The sequence below is a fragment of the Patagioenas fasciata genome, chromosome 3 (assembly GCF_037038585.1).
Source record: "Patagioenas fasciata isolate bPatFas1 chromosome 3, bPatFas1.hap1, whole genome shotgun sequence".
Classification (NCBI taxonomy): domain Eukaryota; kingdom Metazoa; phylum Chordata; class Aves; order Columbiformes; family Columbidae; genus Patagioenas; species Patagioenas fasciata.
This window is the reverse complement of record NC_092522.1, coordinates 47,065,155-47,089,904: the sequence shown is the minus strand read 5'-3', so window position 1 is coordinate 47,089,904 and position 24,750 is coordinate 47,065,155. Positions and strand designations below refer to the sequence as shown.

Sequence of the window (24,750 nt, the reverse complement as noted above, 5' to 3'; positions counted from 1 at the left end):
GCGCAGCGGGTCCCGGCGGGGGGAGGGAGGGCGGGAGGCGGCGGAGGGGAAGAAAAGGAAGAAGAAGAAAAGAAGGGAGCGGGGACGGGGAGGGAGGGGGGCGGGGAGAAAGGGGCCCGACCTGCTCGGCGGGGACACGGAGCGTGTGTGTGGAGGAGGGGGCTCCGTTCCCTCCCGGCGGAGAGGGCTGGAGAAGCCGTCGGTCCCTCCCGCACGCAGACGGCACCGATCCCCCCCCTCCCGCCCCGCCGCTGGGTGTTCGGGGCGGAGGAGAAGGAGGATCGGCGAGTCCCGCCGCAGTCTCGCTACGAGGAGAAAAACAACCGCCCCCCTCCCTCCTGCACGCACGCCCCGCCGCCGCCGCCCGGCCCCGCGCCCCCCCGAGGGCCCGCGCCGCCTCCCCAAAGCCGACGGCGGGGCCGGAGGGCTACTTCTCCAGCTCGGCGCCGTTACCTTTGTTCCGCGGCGCCCGCCCGCCCGCTACTCCCCCGACCGGAGGCGGGGGGGAGCGAAAGGAACGGGGCGAAGCCTCCTCTCAGCTCTGGGCTCCCTCAGCCGGCCTCGGCCCACGCTCAACACCCCAGCAACGGCTCTGCTCGCGGCGGCTCCGCGCGGCGTGCGGAGGAGCCGATCCGTCCTGCGCGGACCCGGCAGCAGCGGCGGTGACTGCTCGACTCAGAGCCTCTCGGTCCCCCTCCCCCTCCCACACCGACTGACTGACTGACTGACGGACGGGCTAGGACACGCCCCTCACTCCGCCTCCTCCATTGGGTCCCGGCCTGCAGAGCCCGCCCTTCCCTCTGCCTCATTGGCTGTCGGATCGGAAATACTGACATCATTTTTTTCCACTTCTATGGAAACTGAGACTCGGCGCCGAGGGGACTCATGGGTAACGCTGTTCTCGCTCGCCGCTTGCATGGACCAGAAAAGCGGCTCGGCGCGGCGAGCGGACTACATCTCCCAGGGTGCACTGCGCGCGGCCGCCGCGAGGGGCCGGGACCATCGCCGAATGCTAATGAGCCGAGGGGGCCAGGCTGGCGCCTGCGCAGTGGGGTGCTGGTGGCGCATTTTCCCTCAAGAGGGGAAGGTGGCGCCTGGCGGAGCGGAAGGGGGTGGTGCTTTTTTCGTCCAGTGTCGCTGCCGTCTTCGCCAGCGCTGTTGCTACTCGTGGAGCGGAGGCTGCTCGGCGTAGAGGGGCGCAGCTCTGGCTGGCGGCGGAGGTGAGGTGAGCAGCGGCTGCTCGGGCTGAGGCCGGGTGCGTGGGGCTGACCCGTGCCGCCTGGCCGTTAGCTGGCCGTTGGTGGTGGGAGGTGCTGCCGCCGCCCGACGCAGGGTCTGGGCGGGGGAGAGAGATGCGGTCCTCCGAGGAGCCGGTCCTTCCTGGCGGGGTCGGGCGGCGAGGGTGAGCTCGGCTGCGGCGGGAGCGGGTCCCGCGTTTGCCCCGCCCAGGAGAGGCTGGCGGGCTGCCCGGAAGGGGGCCGGGAAGGGGGCTGAAGGGAAGGGGGGCCGGAGCCGGCGGCCGCCGTGAGTGCTGGGCGGTGCCGGCGGGCAGCGGCGTTGTCGCTAGGGCGGGCTGAGGGAGCGCTCGGGGGCCGGGGCTGCGCCGCGCTGGCGGCGGGCGGCGCTTCCTTCCCCGGCGGCTGAGCCCGGCTGCTGACAGCGCTGATCAGAAAATGGGGGTAGACGACGGGTAGGGGGAGCGAGGAGTCTTCGACTCTCGGTCTCGCTTTCTCTAAAATGGCGCTGATGAGGCTGGACTGCTTGCCTTTGAGTTGTAAGAGCACTCTTCCGCCTCCGTCTCGTTTACTTCTCTCAAGTTGAACTCAGGAAAACAAACCCTATTTCATTTGGTTTAACTATGATGTTTTGGGAAGGGGTTAGGCATCTGCAAGCAGAGTAACAGCTCAACGTTCTTTGTGAAATTTGAGTTTTAACTTGAGAAGCGATTCAGAAGGAGTCAGTTTCTGTCCTTGAGTCAGCCTGCAGCCTGAAAACCGTGCCTGCCTGCTCTCACAGCGTAGTGCTGGGACTCTGACAGCCCAGGCGTTGTCGTCTGGCTTCTGTAGCGTGTATGCTCTATTATATCTGGAAATCGTATTAAAATCGAAGAACAATTCCAGCAACAGTATTTTCTTGCTGTCCTGGTGTTAGCGTTGAAATTGCAACTATGAGAAGCTGTTTGTTTCCTTAGCTGCATCTTCGTGGAAAGTGTGTGACTATCCTTCCATCTGTGGGAAGTTAACTACCCTGAAGTTGAATACAAGGGTTTGCTTGGTATCAGCCTCGGGAGGGGTTGTAGAGAGGACTGTGCTAATTAGAATGAGGATGTGAACTAGGGTGACAACTATCCTGTCCAAATTACATTTGGATTAGGAGCTCTGATAGCCCTTTTGAAACAATACACGTTCACAACAGTTTCTGTGTATTCCTTCTGAAACAGACCTTTTCATTTCTATCTCCTCGTATTTGGGCCCTTTTTTTTTCCCACTGAATATGATGAAATCAGTGTCTCATTGTGCTAAGTTCTGTGATAGAGCCAATTTGAAAACTTCCTGCATAGTTCTTTTGCACTAGAACTCTCTTCTCCATTGGTGGTTATCTTTTGTTCTCTGTGTAACTGTGCGGTGATTTGAGCCACTGAGATGATTATGATGCCTTTTAGAACACTCTGTATATTCAAACTAGTCTATTTTGGTGATCATGTTCCCTTAATTTGGAGGAGTGGGAGAATATTGTGTAGAATGAGATGGAAGGGATGAGGCGAGAAGCTATTTTGCGAAGTTCCAATGGGAAGACTTTTCTTGATATGCAACCTACAATTAATATTGCTTGCATCCTCTATAGAAAGCTCCTAGACATGGATCATAACCTCAGGTGTATTTTTTAGAGTAGTTCCAATTTATGGAAGCTCATGTCGCCATCTTATCCTACTGTCTTGTGCGTTTTCAAAGAGATTATTAGAGAGAAGGCTTGCAATGTAAAAGACAGTTCTGCAGGCTCTCTGTTGTGATTGTGTGGACTGTGCCCATAACAGCTGTTCTGTATGCTTATGTGGGAATACTGAGAAATAACTGGAAAAATAACTTAGTCATGCATTAATCAAATTTTTACTGGTTTAAAAGGCAAAATGGCCTTAACTGCTTTAGTCTTTTGAATAAGCATACTTGTAATGAATTCTTGCACTTTCAGTAACAAAAGGCTTTGCATTCCCTTTAATTTATTAACTCCTGGCAATGTTACTTTTTATTAGATGGTGCTGAGTGAGATCTTGTCTTTAAATGTCCTCATTGAGAAGGCTTTCTGTAGTAAACTGGACAGTCACTTGGGTAGGAAACACTTAATATCAAGTATTTCCCAAGTGTGTCAAGTGTGATAGCTTCATGCAAAGAGCAGTAAAATTGCAAGTCTTATATGATAGTATTCTTCCTTATGGGCCTTTATAAGCAGCTTCATTTACGTATTTATTTATCAAGTGCCCCTTTCTTTGTATAAGCTTTGGGGAACTTCTGCTCGCTCTTCTTTTGGTGCATGTATTATATATGTAGCTGCCTGAATAATCAAACTGTTTCTCTTTTCCCTATTGGAGGTTATCTATCACTTAATTTAAAGGTAGCACAGCGGTCTGGAAAAGTTTAACTACAGTGATTTAAACTAAGTTACCATCCACGCTTTGCCTGTTAAAGCATTTTCCCTCCCTTTTATTAAAATTAAAAAAAAAAAAATCTTGGCACTTCTGGGAGAAGTGCCTAATTTTCTGCTGACAAGCAGCATTTCAGGTAGCCTCCTGTTAGTTTTTTGCCAAGACATGTGAAGATTTATTTTGATGCTGTGTAGTACTAGCAAATTTCAACTTAGTTGGAGACTCTGAATATTGTCTTAGTGTCCTACAGGCAGACAAGAAACCTCCTAATTCCCTGAGAGGAGAGGAAGAACTTTAAAATCTACTTTTAAGCAGAAACTTTTGCAGAGAAGCCGTTCCAGCCCCCACGTGTCTTCCCAGCTCTGTTGGGTAGCTAGGTACTTCCAATTCTAAACCATCTGTGTGGCTTTTTGACAAATAATAGTCATGAGAGAGTTGTTAAGTTGATAGTGACTCCTTATATCAGTCTCTACCAGCTTCTTTCTGCTTAAAACATCTGGAGGTGGACTGTGATAATCTTTTTTTATTTCACTTCCTCACTGAAGTCCTTTGAGACTTATTCTTGGTATGTAAGGGTACAGTTTGACAGCTGACTCTCAGTGACAGTGCTATCTTAGAAGCAGCTCCTGTCCCATCAGTTATACCAACAAACTGAAAAGAAAGTAAGAGAGCTGAGGCTGTCAAATCTGATTTGGATTACGGTGTGGCATGGCTGTTTGTTGTGCTGGCACACCATGGGATGGGATGGGAAGGTGATACTGCTAAGAAACTATGCCAAACTTTCCTGAAAAGTGCAGTCTTAAGAGCATTCTGTTGGTAACCATTTGCTTAAATAGCCTTTCTTGCCCCTGAAGTGCTGATATGTTTGATTAATATATACAGTGAAGCAAATAAAGGAATTGATCCAAACCTAAGCTTTGAAAATAGTTATTAATGCGGATCAGTTCCCAAGTCTGGACCACTATAAATATTTGTGGGAATGGGAGTAGGTGAGCTGTACTGAAAGGGAAAGGTCATGAATGTTGAGAAATACTGGTTTGTTTAGCTAGCTTAAGAAGCAGTGATCCTACTACTGATCTTTTTAGTTTTTGATGGGAAAGTATTGTTAAATTATTTTGAGCAGCTGTGGGACATGGTTTATTCCACTCATGTTAACCACTCCCCTTAGAGTACCTACATTAAAAATGTATCAGTCTGTACTTATAAATATTGCTTTAAAAGTTATTTTTATGGATAATGTATATAACTACTCAGTTGCTCCAGGGGCAGGAGTACATCCTTTTCAGGGTGCTAGCAAGTCACTGAGAAATGATGCTGAAGCAGCATGAGACTTCATGCTATTGCTGCAGTTCCTGTCTTAAAATGACATTAGAATTGTTTTGAGCTGCTGCATCTGCAGTGCAGCAAGGGAGGCTAGAGGTGAAAGGACAGAAAATCTATTAGAGAAAACAGTCTGAAAAATGCAGATATAGATGACCAAAGGTATGTGAAGTGAAACATAATCAATAAAAAAATCATTTAGCTATGTAGGGAATGGATACTATAAGGTTTGTCATAAGTCTATGATGTATGTAGTATATGGGGAAGTGTGTAAAGATGTCTGTGTGCTTAAGCAGAGGCAAGAAAATGGTATATTCCTGCTCTGCCTTCTAAAATAAGATTGAAGAACTCTATCAGAAGGCCGAAGCTAGTGTTAAGCTTGTTTAGGTTGCATTGATGCAAGGTATATTTTTTGCTCTTGTGCATCTTCACTTTTGTATGGGGAAAGTATTTTGGGACATCTAATCAGATTAGTCATACCAGGTTTTGTATGTGCCTAGTGTCTTCTCTAAAGACTTCCAGTGGAGCTTCATTGTTTTGTATGCTAATATCTTAAATGCTTCTCTATCATCTAAGCACTCTGATATGTGTAAAAGAGCAGACAAAGTCCAGAGTTGGTTTAAACTATTATTGAATAATTTTTTAAAAAGTTATTTAATACATGCTTGTTTCTTTTCTGAATGACATGCAAAAAACTTCATGTAGTGAAGGTAGTATTAACTGAATGTGTCATGTTCAAAACTGGAGTATTTGCACCTGACCTTGAAGTCAGCTGACTTTTTATTAGTTGTATGCATCTGTTTTTTACTTCCCTATTTTTTGACCTAAATAGTGTTAATAATACTTTCTTTAACAGTGAACTACCTCTTATGAGATAAGAAATGGATGGAATGGATGAAACATCTAAAAGAATCCTAGAGCCATACCAGTATTTACTTCAACTACCAGGCAAGTTTCTTTGTACTGTTTTGGTTTTAAATATCAACTTTTGTCTCAGGAAGTATAAGCCAAGAAGTTTATCCATTCTTGATTTGTGGATTTAAGAGTAATTAAAAACAGTACTTTTCAGTATTTTGTCTTCCTCTTGTAGAACCACCCTTTTAGTTAGATGGGTACAATAGCTATTGAGTCTGTCTGCAGTGCAAGTAGTATTTCTGTTGCTCTGTTCTCCATTCGAAGTAGCTGACTTGCAACTTTTAAAACTGATAAGGGGAAGTCCTGGAGGCTTGATCCCATACTTAAAGAACAAAACGTTGTCAGCCCCGAGTTTATCTGCTTGCTGTACTGAACTCAATGGGTTGTGTGTTTTTTTGGGGTTTGTTTGTTTGTTGTCCTTTGGTTTTGGGTTTGGGGTTTTTTTGTTGTTGCTTTGGTGTTGGGTTTTGGTGGTTTGTGTGTTTTTTGGTGTTTTGGTTTCTTTGGTTGTTTTTTAGGATGTGTGTTTTTGTTGTTTTTTGTTTCTTGGGGGGGTGGTGGTGGTGTTTGGTTTTGTTTTAAATAGCCAACTTCTTCTATGAAATTTATTCTTGCTGGTATATGTAGAGCCAGACATTCTTATGTTTTGGCTGTACCTGGATTGCTTCACTTGCCAGAGAATCAACCAGTCCTCTTGTGGTAGCGGATCAGTAGCAATGCATACAGATGAAGTTGTCAGTTTTCAGCAGTACCTCTTTTAGCAGAGTTCAGGAGGCAATTTGATAGAGAACTACTGTATGAATATGCCTCTTGGAAGTGTCTTAGCTGACTAAACAGATTGTTTGCTGTGGCTCTTACTTGTACATCTAAAGTCTGAGGAAGACCATACAAATTATCAAAGTGACTAGATTTGTAAAAACAGTAGTGGAACTACTTTGTCGTTTGAACTGTTGCATTATTGCCTTCTGTCCAGCTTATATAGCATACTGGTGGAGTTAAGCAAAATATAAAATATGGTAAATATGAAGGAAAATTATTCTGACCAGAATTATGTTGACTGGAGTGGAAGACCTTCTGTCTAGGCAAGTAGTATAATGAATCACAGGCACAGTACTAACTGGCTTTTGCGCATCTGCAACAAGACCTGTATATCAGCAAGGTGGGTCCTGTGGGTCTTAATTCATTATATTTGTGTATAATTAATTTCATTATTACTTGCTACAAATACCCAAGATTGTCTTATCTACATTTGTGATTTCATTTGTTTTGGCAGCTAGCACTACTTGAGTTGAAAAATACGAAAAGGAAAGAATTTGGCAGTAATGTGCCGTTTTAATGCCAGAAAGTTCATTTCCTCACAGTATATTTCATTTGGATATGTTAAACAGGGTGGTGGTTTTGCTGGAGAACTACCTTGAGCATGAACCTACAATATTCCGGACTGCTTTCTAAGAGCTGGTCCTGACTAAATTTACTTTCCTCCAATACCAGCTTAAAGTGTGCTTGTTGTTTGGTTAGATTATCTCATATAACCAAGGTATATTGTAACAACTCTGCATCTTTTGCTGATAATTATTTTTTAAGGTATTGTATGTAACAGCAAAAAAAAAACCCTCAGCTCTCTGGTAGGAAACATACGATAGACTAAAAGTGCCAAAAAAAGCTTCCACAGGCAAAAGTGCTTGACTAATAGCTCTTCAGTTAGCTTTAATTTTAAATGATCCCTCTAGGATGTACACTTAACCTTGCTATCTTGACTCCTGTGGCTAAATTCCTATACTCTGAGTTCAACCCTGATCTCCTTATAACGATGGTTTATATAATGTTATACTTATTGACAGTGCAAGCATTTTACATCCTATCCTACCAAAGTATCATAAACCTGATTGTCCACTTTAACATCTTGATCTCTTGTTAATTTAGTTCGTTTTGGAGAAGGCCAGAGACAATATACGCTTCTCTTTATGCAGAAATTGTGGCTTGATTCAAAAGGGAAGACTTCTCTTAAACTAGGCAGGTAAAAGTGGTGTACCTGTGGGAAAAGCTTGTACTGAGTAACAGGTGAAGCAGTGAGGATTCCCAATCTTAATTGGATGTTTACTGTTTTTGAAACATTGTGGCTTTGCCCAAAGTCAGCTATATGCCAAGTACAGATGAGTAGGAGCCAGTTAACTTGTGTGAACCTTGGAATCAGTATGAGCACTGGTGCTTGGTGAGGAGGAAAAATTTGGCATATGCTAGCTGTTTATAATTAGGGTAAAGCCCAAATGAGATGCCTGAGCTAATCGATTGAGATCTCTCTGAAAGAGGCAGTTTCATTCTGTCCTGTTTATGCTTCTAGCAGTATTCTCCTGCTTCTTAACTTGTGCCAGTTGTCGGCTTGCTAACCAGATGATTAGGTAGTATTAGTCACCTGACCTGTTAAACTTTGCTGATGAATCTTCTTGTCTTGTTAGTGAACTGGCACAAAGGTGGGGACAAGGAACCATTCCTGTGTTAGATCAGCTTTAACTCTGAGGGGCTTTTGCAGAACGCTTGGCTGAGTGTCAAGCATGGCCCTACAATAATCCGGTTTCTTATCTTTTAAGACTAGTTAAAAACCGAACTATTCAAACTGTGTAGTAACCTTATGAATTAATTTAGATGCATATCAAACTTTGTTTATATAAAAAGGGATTGTGTAACAGTATTAAGGCTCTTTGGAAAAAAAAGGTTCCTGCTGATGCTGTCTGTAGTGTAAGAACATGGATTTTTATAACTGTTAAGGATTAATCTCTCAGTGCAAGAGGAGGTTCATTACTCTGATTCCTATTACTGAAATACAGCTCATAATGGTAACAGCTTGTCTATTTATTTGACTTTAACAGCACTAGGATAGTAATTTCTCTATGCTGAAGGCTTTGTTTTGTGTTTTTTTTTTTTTTTTACTATGTTACTGTTTTAACAGCTAGTATGGTAATTGTTTATTCCTTCCCTGACAGAATTTAGTGCTTGGGAGAACATACATTTTGAAACAGTAACTTTTCTTGTAAACTCTCACTGTATTAGAACATTGCCATACTAGAATATAAGTGTTCTGCCTAATCTAGTATTCTGTCCTTTAGTCTTGTAAACAAAGTTGCAATAAACAGGCTTAACTTTCACAAACTCCAATGTGGTTTGTCTCAAAAATGGCCTGATTCGCATAGATTATGAATATTTTATCTCTGAGTGGCTGAGTTAACAGCAGTAGCTGGTTTTGCAGCACTAGGGAGTAAATGGAACTTCAGTTGTGGTAAAACTGGTATGGTCAACAGCTTGCTTCTGAGAGGAGTGCATTCAGATCCCATTCATGATGGTGCATTGCTCTTCTCTTGGCTGCAATCTTTCCTAGACTTGTTTAGCAAGCTAAACAGTCAAGATTGGCTTTTTCTTTTCAGCTTTTTCTGCTGGATTGTTGAATTTGACCAGCTTGGTGAATAAGTGCCACAGAGCATGATGGCTGCCACTGGCACAGCTACATTTGACTTATCAGAGGCCTTAACTTGGGCCAAATTCCTGGAGGAGGCTGCAGCTCTTCAGTTCCAGAGATACCTGGGGGCAACCACTGGGCCAGAAGAAAATTACATCCCTGCCCATAAAAGGTGTGCAGTGCTAGAAAATGTGTGTCGCCAAGCAAAGGAGCAGTGGATGAGGGTCAGCAGCCTGTACAGCATCAGAAATAACAAAAAGAGCAGGACTCTACAGGTTCAAGAACCTGCAACTTCCAGGTATATTGAAGGAGGGGCAGGAACAGTCTGTGCATATCAGGTTGGGAAGTGGATGCTCCCATAGTGGTGCAGGTTGGGAGCTGGTGGCCTCTGGCACCAGGAGAAAGACTTCTGGTTTCTCAAGCAGGTGTGCTATTGTGAAATAGGTTCAGTGCACTGGAAGAAGACACATGACTGCAAGCTCTGTATACAATGAAACATCAGATCAGCACCCAGTGGCAGCAGCAGCACCTGACAGTAGTGTGGAGGCTGTCTCCTACAGGGGACAGGCTTCCATCTGAGCTGCTATCTTAAGGAGGGTTGCTGCTTCTGTGGATCTCTGATAGGGGTGTTATGGAGGGGCTGCCAAGTGTGTTTCACCCTGGGGCTACTTAATACTGCAGCTCTTCCACTCGAGTACTAATGGATGTAGCAAGGGGATGTCTGGAGCTTATCAGTCCATGAGTACATGGCTTTTGAAATGAGGGTCATAGGCACAGGAAGCCAGATGCCTTTTCTGCGTGATCCTCTACCCCATTCCCTGCACCCTCAAGAGGAATGGGCAGATCCTGCCTGTCAACAAATAGTTGCACAGTTGATATTGATAGCAGAGATTTGGATTTTATGACCATGGGATTCCTTTTGCAGATCAAGGACTACTGGGAGGAGATAACATCCACCTACCCAAGTCAGGGCAAAAGTATCTCATCCAACAGGATGAGCAACCTGGGGAGAAGGGACACAAACTAAAAATTTCAATAGAGGGAAATGACTACCCACAATAAAGTAAGAAAGTGGTGAAGTTCCAAACAAAGAGTATAGACAGCTGTGGACAAGAGACCCCTTGTAATCACCAGGACACAGCTGAAGGCAGCCCATCCCAGATGTATGTGCTCAAACATGGAAGCAGGAACAGGACAACATGATCGGGGAAGCTCTCACTTTTTCTGAGTAATCTGCAGGAACAGGTGGCTCTGAAGTGTGTCTACACAAACACATACAGCATAGGGAATAAACAGGAGTTTGAGATCTGCATGCAGTTGCAGGGCTGCAGTTTCATTGGTGTATCTGATGTGGGATTGCTCACAGAGCTGGAATGCTGCAGTGCATGTTTATGAGCTGCCTAGAAAGGTAAGGAGTGAGAGTTATCTTTTATGTAAAAGAACAGCTAAACTGCATGGAGCTCTGCCTTCAGTTGGAAGCCTGTTGACCGTTTATGAGTTAATATTAGAGGGCAGATCAATGGGGGTGACACTAATACTATGTGTTTGCTAAAGACTGCTTGAGCCGGAAGAAATAGCTGAGGCCTTCAGACAATTGAAAGATGGCTCATTTACAGGCCGTGGTCCTCATGAGAGACTTTAGCTGCTTCAGTATTTGGTAGAAGAAGCAGCACAGCTGGGCACAGGCAATCCAGAAGGTTTTTGGAACGCATTGATGACATTTGCTAACACAGGTGATCAAGGAGCTGATGAAGTAAGTCATTATCCTGGACCTCACACTTGGAAACAAGAAAGAATTGATTAGGACACAAAGACTGGGAGCAACCTTAGCTGTGGTGACCATGGGATGGTGGCATTCAGAATCCTGAGAGAAAGGAAAAAGGCAAAAATCAGGATTACAACCCTGGACTAGTTAAGCCTATTTTGAACAAAGGAGTTAAAATAGACAATTCTACAGTGACCTTAATCTGTCATAAGTGGCTGCCCTGGTTTAAAAGTGTATGGACATGTTCTCTTTGCTTGTCTTCCTGCAGTTTGCTTACCCTGCCTCTGGTGTTCTTGTAGCTGAGTGGGGAGATCTGCTTGGGGACTTTATCTATTTAGCCCTAATCCATCAGAGGTCAGAGTTACAGATGAAACTGTGCAATATAGCTGAGATAATGTGGTAGTTTGCTTCCTCGAGAAGGGCAATGTCCTGTCCCCAGCTCTCAGCATCTGCTGCTTACCCTGTATGGACTCTGGCAGACCCACTTGATAAGCTGACTCGGTACATAAAGCTGGCAGAAAGCTAACCTAGCAAAAAGCGGGCAATTTTCTGCTGGGGTAATGAGTTGAATTAGCTTAGTAAGACTCTAATGAGGGCTAGGTTAATAGTCCCTCTGCTCTTTCCCGTGCTGTTCTAGCCCTTTTATGTACCCTCACTCTGAGTGGGGTGCTGCCCTAAAGGCATAGTTTGTGGTCACTTTAATGCAGCAAGAGTGAAGAAATACTAATCAGGAGCACGTGCAGAGCTGGAGATCTGTGGGTTTTGGGTTTGTACCCTGTCACAAGAACAATTGTGTATATAGGCAGTAGTCAGGCTGATTTTTTTTTTTTTTTTTTGAGAAGTATCTCACCTGTCTAAGGAGGTGAGAGGGATTGTCTTCGGTACATCTTTAATCTAACTTGATCTTTGCTTCAAGGATGAGGGGTTTACATTCTTATTTGCAGAAAGAATTTTATCAGAGTGAATCTGTTATGTTCTGAATATTTTTTTCTTTTCCACTGAGCATTACTAAGGAGAAAAGCCTTCTGTAGTTGCTGTTTGATTTGGGTAATATTGGGATCTTAAGCATACAAAACCAAATGCTTTTAGCATAACTTTTATCAAAGCTTGGTTCAATAATGTCTGTTATTGTAGCTCTATACAGCTGGTAGAGATTTTGATTTTGGAAGTTAGACCTCTATATTCTTCAGTTTTATAATAGCCTGCTTAAAATAATTAACAGAGCAGTGACATGTGACAGTGAGGAAACTGGATAGTTCTGCCAGTGTTAAGTTTTACTCCTTTTAATTTTGTCCTAGTGTTCCTGGATTGTTGTCTTCTCTAGTTTAGGAAGAGAAGTGTGGCAAGGAACGGAGGCTTCTGCATCTAGGCTTTCAAGACCAGTATTAGAGGGGTTTGGTTTTTTTGTTGTCATAGCATGGCTGTAGGCATAAAATACGCATTCAGAAGATTGCTGTGATGTCACAGACCAGGTAGGATTGACTTCAGAACAAGACAAAATAGCATTTATATAGCAGTAACGTTCCTTTAAAGGGGATCACAAAAGCAAATCTGCACCTGTAAAAGGAAAGATTAATGTTTCACAATACGGATAGAGACTTTTCCTTGAATAGTCAGTGTCTAGACAGCATTGCTAGTTAAGGTAGACAAGTCTAACAATTAAAATGCTGTCTATACTAAGGAACTGAAATGGCTAAAATCAATGTGTATGTTAATAATCCATTTAAAGTGTGTTAGTAGCTATGTTCTTATGATGAAAGAACACTTGTTGCTGAACATCCAGCATTCCATAAGCATACTTTCTAGGAAACACATTCAGAAAAACAGAGTTAGCTGCTTAATGTAGAGAAGTAAGCATTGTCTGTATCACTGTAACTTAGAAGTGAATATACAGCTATAGATAAGGAACACTTCTGTAGTGTTATATTATCTCTGAGGGGTTTTCTTTATGGATGTACTGACATATTTGTTAATACATAACTGGCAAGCCATAGAATTTGGCAGATGTTTGGAACAGTTACTCAAAAATTTTGAGCAATATTTTCTCCTGAGTTAACTCATGCAATGATTTTAAAATAAAATAGTGAGGCTCTGGTGGTTACAAGTGTGTGGTGAGTCAAATCAGGGTATCAATCTGGCCAAAATCTGATCTAATGACATCAGGAAAAGTGGGGGTGGGGGGCTGAGTGTCTAAAGTGTTTCAAATCCTTAGTATCTGTAGATGTTGTGAGAAGCAGGTCTAACTTGAATTAGTGGTGGTACTTTAATGTAAGAGTTTTTTAAACTCTTGGGTGCTACTCTGATTTTGTATTAAAATTTGAGCTCTTGTTACCTGTATTAGTTTCTTCTTATGCGATCCAAAAGATGGTAGAGATGTGAAGCAGTGGAAGTCTTTGGGAACCAAGACAAATTGAAGCCTGTTGAGTGAGGGAGGAAGATTATCACCCTTGTACAGAGCCCAAACCACAAAGCTATTGCTCACCTGGTGACGGCTTAATTAGAAAGGGAAAAATATTCAGTCCAGTTTCTTCGGGGTATATTACTGCAACTGAATCTATTTTTATTTTTCTGTTCTGTATGTGCTGGTCACACAGCAATAGAGAAGCCTTAGGGAGATATTCAAATGTTGGCATTTCTTCAGTGCTATGTGCAAGGTGGCATCCTCAACATGAGGACTAATATTGCAGAATTATTATGTGTCTCGGATCTTGAGACAAGTAGTATGAAACTCGCTGTCTAGGTTGTACTGCTTTGAAGTTTATTTAAGTTTTTCCAAAGGCCTTGTTGATGTAAGCTACATATGCAGAGCTGTTTGTTTAAACCTGTCTTGCAGTTATTTGAAGATCTTATACATAGCTGAGCTTGTCAAAGTTCAGAGCAGCATTGTCTCAGTGTAGGTGTGGGGTGACTGTATTTCATATTGATCATTAGTAGACACTGAATAAATATTCGTATGTGACTCCTAGCAATTTATTAAAGAAAGCTGGCATCAACAATTTATTGGCACATAGGTTAACTTCTACTAAAATTAACTTCATAATGTAAAATACATCTGGATTGAGTAGTAATGGTTATTTTACTACTCAACTTGGACTTTTGATCATGTCTTTCATTCCTATGAAATAGGGTGACTGCGTGGCTTCACCCAATTAGATTTAGCCAAAGCAGAACAAATGCTGTTGTTTGTAGGCTGACTTCTCATGTATAAGATAAATGCCTGGATTCTTGGAAAGTTCTGTTGTGTCCAGAATGTTCTGTTCAGGTTTTCCTTTAGTTATTTAGTAAGTATGTCAACTGTCACTTTCATGCTCTACAAATGGCCAGTAGCAAGTGAAACTATAGGAGAAAGACCTAAAACTTGAGAGAAATAGGTATTCAACAAATATCCATATCTTCAACTAATAATGAATCATAACTGAAACTTCTTAATCTGTTACATATGCAAAACCAAAATGCTTGGCAAACTAGGGCTTGCTTTCAGAAGCAGTAACTGGTTTGTATAGGTTACCAACATACTCAGGATCACCTACCAATTAAACTGCCAGAACTATATACAGTAATCTGTAAATAGGTGCTCTGCACATTACTGTGAAATGTTTAAACTGAAGTTGCTGATAATTGTGATGTTTATATAATGAGGAAACAAGCTGCATACTTACTATATTTTGTGCTTTCAAATGATCACACTGATCAGCTTACTGGTCTCTAGTCAGCTGTAGCTAAGACAAACTCTTGTTCCTAATAATGAGCTTTATATGATTTTTTTTCTTTTATAAATGCCTGTAATGTTTTTATTGTAGGTAAACAAGTGAGAACCAAACTGTCACAGGCTTTTAATCACTGGCTGAATGTTCCAGAAGATAAAATACAGGTACTGGCTAAATTATTTTTACCAGGCTGTTACCTTTCTTCCAAGACTACTGATAACAGATGATTCTCTTATATAGCATAAGTGATCTAGAAATCTTAATTGCACTAGTCTGAATATATTGAAGTAAACTTTCAGGAAAACAGCTTTAGTGCAAAGCTTTGACTGTAATGTAACACTAAAGAAATTACTTCGGTGACTTGTCTTATGTAGAATAGTTACTTCCTTCTAAGTGTGCTCAATCTTCTTAAGTTGTAGACAAGCAGCTACCATTGTTACCCATTTAACAATAACTCAATTATTAACACTGTTTTCAATGACTCACAAACAAAGCTAAATAGTTACCTTATAAACTACACAAATGTAGTGGTTGAAAGTGAAATCTTATGATTTCAATACCAGAATTTCAAAGCAGTTAAGTCAACCTTATAAACCACTTCTTGTTCTGGACCTAAATCTGTGGTTGTCTTATACAGTCTAGAGTCCTTATTCCCCAGTGAGAAGCATCAGACTAGGAATTCTCATTTTCTTTTTGCTTTTCCTTTGGACACATCTGTACAAGATGTATGGCTGTATATTTAAACACTACGGCTTGTAAAATGATAAATTATTCTCTTGGTTGGACTACACTCTTGCTGAACTGCATATTATGGGTGGAAAAGGTTCTCTGTATCAAAAAAAAATTAAGGAATTAAAATAACAAATTATGGGTTTTTTTACTATTACCCAGCTGGTCCCTAGTTATTTTCATTAATTGTAGGCAGAAGTACCTTTAGAGTTTGTGAAGGAGTCCTCTTTAGGGTGGCCTAAGAGTGATGCTTCATAGTCCTCAAGTAGCAAAATAGCAGAAGTGATTTAAAAAGTGAAGGAAGAGGCTGTATTCATCATCTAGTAATTACTTTCTATTTTTCAACCTGCCTATATAAATTCTTGGCCAGATTTATTCTGGCCTCCAACTAGGCACTTCTTACCCATTGTGCTCAGCTATATATCCAAATAAAATGTATTATATAGTAACCTGTGTATTGTATGTATGGGTTTAGTCTAAAATCACAAATCAAAATTCAAACTGGAAGAAGCCTCTGGAAGTTACCTAGGACAACCCCTGCTTTAAGCAGGGCTTGTTTTGCAGCTATTTTAGGCTTCTCGGGGCCTTGCTGAGTTTTGACCATGTGAAGATGTAAATTCTGCAGCCTCTTTGGGCCTGTATTTTTCCTGTGCTGAGCCCCTTCCATGATAACAAACTCTTCCATTCTGTCCAATTGGGATTTCTTATGCTGTAGTCTGGCTGTTGCTCATGCCGTTTTGCTGAGCACCTATGGCAGTAGAGGCCTGTCATTTCTAGCGTGGTTTGTACCATGACAGTGTACTATAGTAAACTAAACCTGCAGTGCCTCTGTGTGAGCAGAAGTTACCAGTTTTACCTGTCGCTTTTAAACTGATAATCCTGTAACCGTTACTGAAAACTTAGACCACTTGTTCTGGCTATCTTTATGAAGAAAACTGATGCTTTAATGTTTCCTTTACCACTTAAGCTATTTGTGATGGAACTTTATTATTCTTCAGGTCATTTGAGGACAAAAGCAAGATGCTGGCATCTTTTAATCTGCATCCTGCTACAATTATTACTGCTTTTGTGCATACTTGTACTAATTTTAATAACTTGAGGTCTGCAGTACCACCTCTAGTCATGTTTTTGACATCTCTGATAACTTTCTTCAGATGTCCCAGTTTCTAGCAGCCTGATTCCCTTCCAGCTCTTTGTATTTCTTTTATTAAAAATCTGAATTCTGGCACTCCTTATAGAACATTCTTTTACCTTAGATCATAGTATCATTAGTATATTTAGATGAATAGAGTTGAGGATACTGTTTCTTGGTAGCTGATTTACTATTGGCTGCCACAGTTTCACTTTTTTACCAGTCCAGTGGTCTTATTTTTTTTCCCCACACTCGCTGCATCTCTAGTACTCACCTGATGCTGCACTGAGACATGTCAGCTTGTTGAATTAGATACACTGGGTTTGTCAGATAAATGTCTTCTCAGAAGGCAGTGCAATGGCCTAAAACAGGGCCAAGCAAATTCTAAAGCTGCTCTGCAAATAAGGAGGTAGAAATTTGTGTGCTGGAGTGATAGTGGAGCAGCCACTGATTAGGTAGACTTAGGTTGTTAGAAAGCATAACACTGTACTGGTTCTTCAGTTTTCATTATGAAGAGCAGTCTTCTCATTTCTGTAGACTACTTCCTGATGTTTTCTAAAATAACCTTTTTATGCTGTCTAAACTCTTTTGCTCCTTACTTTCAACTTTAAAGCATTTTGACACTGTCTTAAGTTCACAAAATAACTTAATTCAAACACAGTCATGAAGCACTGCTATTTCAATTACACCTTAAATGTCTAGAAGCTGCGAAAGTTCATGAAACTGATGGTGATATGAAATAGGTTAGCAAGAGAAATCCTAGAATAAGCTTATCCAAGGAATTCACAGGATACATGGGAAGTTTCCTGATAGTACTGAGAATGATGTAGTGGACTAAAGGAATATTTGGACAAATAGGCACGCAAAGTTGCTTTCATTAAGTACTCTATCTGATTTGAAGTCAATGGACAACACATATCTTTACAGGTCAAAGTAGGGCTCGCTTCTGGCTGGTAGATGAGTCATTAGTGCTTAAGTAAGTGGTTCTTGCAGTCATATCTTGGACAAACAATTAGACTGCTGGGTTTGGGGCTTTAGTCTTTGAGAGAGTGGTTGCTGAACACTAGGTGACTTGCTGCTGAAGAAAGTGCTTGCAGTCAAGTCTTCTTTTCTGACAGCACCCACCTCATAGAGCCATGCTACGTACTTGCTGCTATTTAATGGTGGCCTTGCTGGTTTTTTTAAAAGGAGTTGAGTGCAATGTTTGTAGCTAGCAAGTGTAATTTGTTCATTAGCATTAAAATATCTTGATCAGATGTGTTTTGCAGTGAGTTTTATAGATTATGCAGTTTACATGCTTAAATTTATTTCCATTTAGGCAAGTGCTAAATATACTTGTACCTTGTGTAGCAGCTGTACAATAAAAGCAGTATATAGTCTTGAAACTCTTCATTTCTTGTTGATTTGTCCTGCTTTGCAATTATTAAATTTCACTTTTAGTCAAGCGTAGTCAGCTACAAGCTTGATGTTCTGAACAGTTTATTCCATACCTCAGGTGGTGTATGATATTGGTCTACCTAATAACAAGTAATAAGTGTGTAGAAAGCTTCCCAAAATAGGTTGTAGCTGTTGCCTTTCTCCCAAGGGCTTTCCAAATGATGTTTCAGAGAGAATAGTCTGTCCTTTAAGAGCTCAGTACTGAAGATAACTACAAAAAGTGTGGGGAAAGAAAGATGAACTGTCTCCACTTACCAAAACAAGGTTTAAGAGACAAATATGTTAATGGATGATACCTGACACTCAAGAACTGACACTGGGAGATCCTGAGTTAGTGCGTCTAAACTTAGTTGCTTTTTTTTCCCCCTCTCTTCATGTTTCTAATAACTTACTGCATGACTTCTAGAGCAGGGTGTATTTTAGAATTGCAGCAACAGTGAAGAGGAGCATGCATGTGGAAACACTTCAGGGAGTAAGTTCACTTGGAATCTGAAAACACTATACAAAATGCAGAGCACATGATCCAGGATTTAAAGCAAACTAGATGATGTGAAGAATCATTAATCTGTATTACTTGTAAAAGGAAGCAGTCTAAAGGGGGAACCTTAGTGATAGAGAATATAATGCTTTAAAGCCTTTTCCATTTTAAGTAAGGTCTTACAAAACTGGAGGTTAAATTACAGTGGCAAGCTGAATAATTTTCTTTTCTTGTAATAGGTTATCATTGAAGTGACAGAGATGTTGCACAATGCAAGCCTACTTGTGGATGATATTGAAGATAACTCAAAACTACGACGGGGCTTTCCAGTGGCACACAGTATCTATGGAATTCCATCTGTAATCAACTGTGCTAATTATGTGTATTTCCTTGGCTTAGAGAAGGTTTTAACCCTTGATCATCCAGATGCTGTTAAAGTTTTTACCTGTCAACTTCTGGAACTCCATAAAGGCCAAGGCTTGGATATTTACTGGAGGGATACTTACACCTGTCCTACGGAAGCTGAATATAAAGCTATGGTACTGCAGAAGACAGGTGGTCTCTTTGGATTAGCTGTAGGCCTCATGCAGCTGTTCTCAAATTATAAAAAAGACTTAAAGCCACTTCTTAACACACTTGGCCTCTTCTTCCAAATAAGAGATGACTATGCCAACTTGCACTCCAAAGAATATAGTGAAAACAAGAGTTTTTGTGAAGACCTAACTGAGGGCAAGTTCTCATTCCCAACCATTCATGCAATTTGGTCAAGACCTGAAAGTACTCAGGTGCAAAACATCTTACGTCAAAGAACAGAGAACATAGATATCAAAAAATACTGTGTACATTACCTTGAAAATGTGGGTTCCTTTGAGTACACTCGGAATACCTTGAAAGAGCTTGAATCTGAAGCCTATAAACAAATTGAATCACTTGGGGGAAACCCTGAGCTTGTAGCACTAGTTGAACAGCTGAGCAAAATGTTCAAAGAAACTGAAAATTAAAAACTTAATTCCTGGGATGTATTGAAACTTTTTAAAATGGGAAAACAAGCAGACTATCTGAGAGGTGTGATAATCAGTCTTGCTTAAAACTCTTCTAGTGACATTACAGAAATTGCTGTTAAAAACAATTTGTCACTGAGTGTTAAAATATGTACCCTGTTATCTATACAATCATAACTGTAACTGCTTACAGGTGGCTTTGTTAAAGCAGATGTACTAGAACTGAAACAAGTTTTGAATCTAAATGTGATAATCTTTACATAAACATAATATTATTTCAGGCCTAAAACTCATAACTTTAACCAGGCTAGTGTAGATTTCTGGCTGAAATGGTGTTAAGTTAAATAGGACTGACCTGACTGTATTGTGCATTTTCAAACAATGCTCTAGTAAACCAAAAATGTACAATGTTAAATAACAAAAGAAGATACTTGCAACCACAATGCACATAAAACTGTTGTGTGATGTTTCAAAGTTAGACTTGGGAAGATCAAATGGATCAGCATACTAAGTTCTAAAGTGAATATCTTATCCAGATTGAGGATATTTTCAGAGTAATGCAAATTATGAAAGAATCTTATTTGCATATAAACAGTCTGAAACTGTAGCTTTATAAAGATTTCTAAGTACCTTAAAGAAAAGATTCCATTGCATCAGCAAAGCATAAATTTGCTCCTGATTCAAGCTTTGCAGTGAATAATTTTGATTGGCTGGTTTTAAATTTTTACACTGTTAACAATTTTGTAGCCAGGGACTTAAATCTATGCATTAGAGCTCATATGTGTAACTGTAAATAACAACATAGTAAGCTGCTACAGAAACAGAATGGGATTCACACCAGGTAACTTCAGGACACCATAATTGGTGCAGGTCTCTTTAATCTCTGTTTATAACTGAAAGGGGCTTCTCCAGGAGTTGTTTCATAGTTCATACTGCATTCCTGTTCTGAGTTGCTATCTGGGGGCATGTTATAGGTCTCTCCAAAGAGAAATTCTGTAATTTTTTGGTAAAACCAAGTACAGCATCTTGTTCTACAAGCTATAATACCACTTCAGTTTTGTTTAAATAATTGCTTAAATAGTGCTTTACAATTATGTACACAAACATACTGAAATAGACCTAGAACTGAGTGCTAGATTTGAGGAGGGAGTGCTCATATGTGACATATCATTCTGCTTATCTATTTATATATATGTGTGTATATATATATATGTGTGTAAAGGTGAACAAAATGTAAGCAGAGATGGTGGTTTCTTCTTGGCTGGGCTCACGTCAATCAGGTTCAGTTTCTTTAGTCTTCACAGCTACATGAAGCTTTTCTTTGGTGTAGGGAGGTAGTGGTTTGAATCAAAGGTAGGACTGGTGCTATCAGCAGTGGTGCTAGCTCAAGCATGATCTCAAAATAAATGGCCAGAGGTCCTGTGCTTTTGACAGCTGAAGGACAGTTTTATGCAGGTGTTTATTTACAGTGCCTGGAAAGCAGGGAGAGTCATGGCCTCAATCCACTGAGCAAACTAACTGAAGAAGGTTGCTGTAGTGTCTTCCATGGTCAGCCTTAAGATTCTTCTCAAAGGGATCAAGCATGAAAGAATTCAGGATGACTGCTTTCAGTCAGACCTGGTTATGGATGATAGCCTATCCCTGTTATCTACATGCTGAGGAGGAATCTTTGCTCTATAACAAGGCATGGAATAATAGCCTTTTTGCTGAATGGACTTGGTTGCCAGGACTACATAGCTTGAGGTTAGTGAAAGGTGGAGTTTTTTTAATGTTAATGACAATGAATTGTATTTTTTTAATAACTTGCAGTGCTTAGTAAACCTGGGAATTTTTCATACTTCATGAGAAAATACTGTCTGAAGTACAGTGTTTATTTTGTGCCATGTCTTGGGAGTTGCTAAGCTCTGTTGCAGCTGGTGTTGAAGGGGAGAGCACTGGAAAAACTATTGTCAGGAGAATCTCCTAGTCCTACTGTGAAATATATCCTTGTGCCTATTAGGATGTTGTAGCTAACATATACAATGCAAAGTGCAGTCAGTGCCATTTCATGTCTACTCAGTTGCTGGATGTAAACAGTGTAATCAAACTTTCATGATTAGGTAGCTCTTATTTTTATAGAAAACTTCTCTGAGACTTCTGATTATGTTGTCACTTCTTTGATTCATTCTAGCAACTCACTCCAATATTTATTCTAAAACCATATCTTGTGGAATATGCCCTCATTAACACAGGAGAAGGTACCTTGGAAGCTTTTCTGCTGTAGGCCACTTAAACCGTAGATGGGTAAGAAGGGAAAAGTGTCCCCAGAAAAGAAAGCTTGACCAACAAGAAACCATACAGGTCTGTCTTACTGTTCTGCCTTTCAAGGCTTTTGATACCGGTATTCAAAGCATACCTTGAAGGTATATTTAAAAGACCCAGAAGCAGAGTATTACTATTCTTCACTTTGGTTAGGATAAAATGAAGTCTCTGATGATTTTTCTTGATGTATTCAGGAGCTGGAAGAGGCTGGGATCTTTTCCCCTTCATCTGTTAAGCAGGTAGAGCATATTTAAGTATTAAGCATCAGCAGTGATGATGCTCTATAGTCAAGGTACATTTTATATTTGGTGCTGTAAGATGAGACTGTGCATCTTCCTCAGTATCCTCCAATATTAACTCTGGTATGGGCTCCTGGAGTTAAGCCATGTTAGGAAAAAGCAGCATGAGAATTCTTGTCTGCAGAATTAGTTTAGTTGTGTAAGTGCTACTCAGTTGCTATGCCTCCCTCAACACAGGGAGTAGGGTTTATTCTTGATCTTCACAAGAGATGCATTGCTGTGGAATGGCAATGTGGAATTGCAAGTGGAAATGCCTGTGGGGAAATAAAGGGGATGCTGGTTTCAATATCAGTCCATTTGAGCCAGAACTGTTCCCATTATTGTCTTCTTTCCATTGCAAACAAGTCCCTCGGGGGTTTAGCTCTTGCATTGCATATAAAGAGGGAGGCAAATACTCATCAGTCTCCAGCTTTTCCCCCTAACTTCAATCTGTTTTTTTCATTGTGTGCTTGCTTGGGTGTAAATGAATGTTGGCACCTGTCTTTGAGTGGCCAGTTATTGGATGGGTCCTCTTCTCTGCTTCTTCAAAGGCTGATGTTATCCCCATCCATTCTGGTGAAAACTGCATCATTTTGGGATTTTCCAAAGGAGATGGCTTGTCTTCCACCTCTCCCTTATAAGCTCAGGCTTTTCAGGTACCCACGAAGTGCAGCTTTGTATCAGCCAGTTGGTGATACAGCCTAAAAATGTTCATGACAGTGGGAAGGTAGCTGTCAATACTTCTTTATGCCTTCAGCTTTGTGGTTGATTTTGCTAATTATGAAATATTGAAATTCCTCCATGTGCTATGGAAATTTCCTATATTAACGATTTCTTTCCCCAGTTACTGTTAAAATGCTAACATTGTATAAAAACATGGGATTTGTCTGTTATTTGTTTCTCACCTTATATAGAACTGGGTTGAACTCTAATGTGTCTTTAGGATTGAATTGGGCCAGGCTTTTATTCATGTGCAAGAGCTATATAGGTGTCTATTGCTCCTCTTTGTTCTGCCTTAATCTTATAATTTTACATTTCAGGTTTGATATTTACCATATTCTTTGTATTATTTGCTCAGTACTTTCATTGTCATTCTTGTATTTTCTCAACTATATTTCTGTTCTGCTACTAATACCGTAGCACACGCAATACTATCAAACTTGGTTTTGATCCTGAACAAAAAAAATATTTTGGGTCTGCTTTTGAAGCATTAAATCTTGGCTCATCATAAGTCTTCAGAAAAGTAAACCAATATTTTCCACAATCCTGAAATGCCAAACCTTTTTCCAGTAAGCTAAACCCTGTAATGTATGTTATACTGCCATAAATTATTTTTTCCCATTTAGCTTGAGCTCCTTTCCCTCTGCTAGCTGTTTCCTTTTAACACCTAGTTTGCTTTGGTGGTAATGTTCACTAGGCCTTTCTGTGAAACAACTCACTAGCCCTGGGGCAGAGGAGTTAATTTTCATTTAAGTTAATGAATTATCCCACTCACAAGAGCCTGATGAATGTTGGAGCTGGCAGGTGGACAGAGGCAAGAACAGAGCCAGGGAAAGGGTTGGAGAGAATAAGAACTTATTTTAGGCTCCAGGGGCTGCCTCACTTTATTTCACCTCATTTTACAGCCTCTCCTTCACTTTGTTAGAAAAGGCTAAGAATGCGGTTGGTTCACCTGAACTTCTTGTCTTGCTTTCCAAATGGAATGTAAGAGAGATTATTTATTTTGATAGTTATTTATGTAACTTGAATATATCATCTTAAGGTTTTGATTAAAGGTAAAGATAAAACAATTAGTAGATTGTTTCATTACTATGTTTTTCTTTAACAATTTTTCTATTCTTGAACCCAGGGAAACATAATCTGCTATGTGCCTACTCGGCTTGATTGCTACCTCACACTAAACATCCTTCCTGAATAACTTTTGTCATAGCTGAGCACCCGAGTTCAGCATTTCTGCAGCATTATTTTTAATTACTTTAGAAGGTACCTTTGTGAGTGGCTAGGAGCAATACATGATTCATTAATTAATTTTCAAGCATATTATCTGCAAACATTATAGTGAAGATGCAGGTTAAACCACATGAATCCTGATAGTGTTCCTCATCTGTATGCCCTATGGAACAAATAAGTTCTTGCTTAACTCACCGGAAAGGTAATTTACCGAGCATCTGTTTACTACAGCATTGAACCTAATCTCTTGTATTTAACACCAACCAAAATGAATGTTCACCAAATTCTGACGTTAAATCCTTTTTCATTTAGGTGTTTATAGAATGCAGAAGTTGCAATTCTAGGTAATGAGATGAAAATGTTAAGTTTGTCTACTTTTCTTATTGGCATTGGGACTGTCCTGTTTTTTGTCAAGTACATTGCATAAACTATAGCTGTTTGATTACAGTGCTAAAGCAGAAGAAACAATAAATAAATAGAATGAACTAAATTGTGCTATTGTCATTTTAGAAATAATACATAAATTTGGCAACATGCATGTAGATTCTGAGAATGGCTGAATTACCTATCAAACATGCTGCTGGCATTAGAAAGAGTGAAAAGTATTTTCTTGTTTTCAACACATTTCCTGGCATGTAGTTAAACA

At 40.7% G+C, this 24,750-nt stretch overlaps 3 protein-coding genes across 12 annotated transcripts in view; 2 read left to right on the top strand and 1 right to left on the bottom strand.

The window, feature by feature from the left end:
• The window catches only part of ARID4B (AT-rich interaction domain 4B), a 92,400-nt gene extending 91,681 nt beyond the window's left edge, over positions 1 to 719 (bottom strand). For 3 of the 4 annotated variants that reach the window (XM_065833768.2, XM_065833771.2, XM_071806280.1), the window contains exon 1: positions 454 to 719. The gene's annotated coding sequence lies outside the window, so the exon portion shown is untranslated. Of the gene's footprint in view, positions 1 to 121; positions 303 to 453 lie in introns of those variants that run through there. The other variant, XM_065833769.2, reaches the window with a different exon arrangement.
• Positions 720 to 1,136: 417 nt separating this feature from the next.
• Positions 1,137 to 24,594, top strand: GGPS1 (geranylgeranyl diphosphate synthase 1). 5 transcript variants are annotated; one of them, XM_065834350.2, is made up of 3 exons: positions 1,137 to 1,225; positions 14,892 to 14,962; positions 18,814 to 24,594. In XM_065834350.2, exon 3 carries the CDS (start codon positions 18,835 to 18,837, stop codon positions 19,573 to 19,575), a length of 741 nt encoding a protein of 246 aa, XP_065690422.1. In that variant the 5' UTR covers positions 1,137 to 1,225; positions 14,892 to 14,962; positions 18,814 to 18,834; the 3' UTR covers positions 19,576 to 24,594. The 5 variants fall into 5 exon arrangements, with proteins under 5 accessions (XP_065690422.1, XP_071662390.1, XP_065690420.1 ...); XM_071806289.1 differs by having other exon boundaries at positions 1,166 to 1,220; XM_065834348.2 differs by lacking the exon at positions 1,137 to 1,225 and adding an exon at positions 5,818 to 5,908.
• The window catches only part of TBCE (tubulin folding cofactor E), a 53,397-nt gene continuing 29,789 nt past the window's right edge, over positions 1,143 to 24,750 (top strand). The window contains exon 1 of one of the 3 annotated variants that reach the window (XM_071806285.1): positions 1,143 to 1,225. The gene's annotated coding sequence lies outside the window, so the exon portion shown is untranslated. Of the gene's footprint in view, positions 1,226 to 5,816; positions 5,909 to 24,750 lie in introns of those variants that run through there. The other 2 variants (XM_071806281.1, XM_071806284.1) reach the window with 2 other exon arrangements.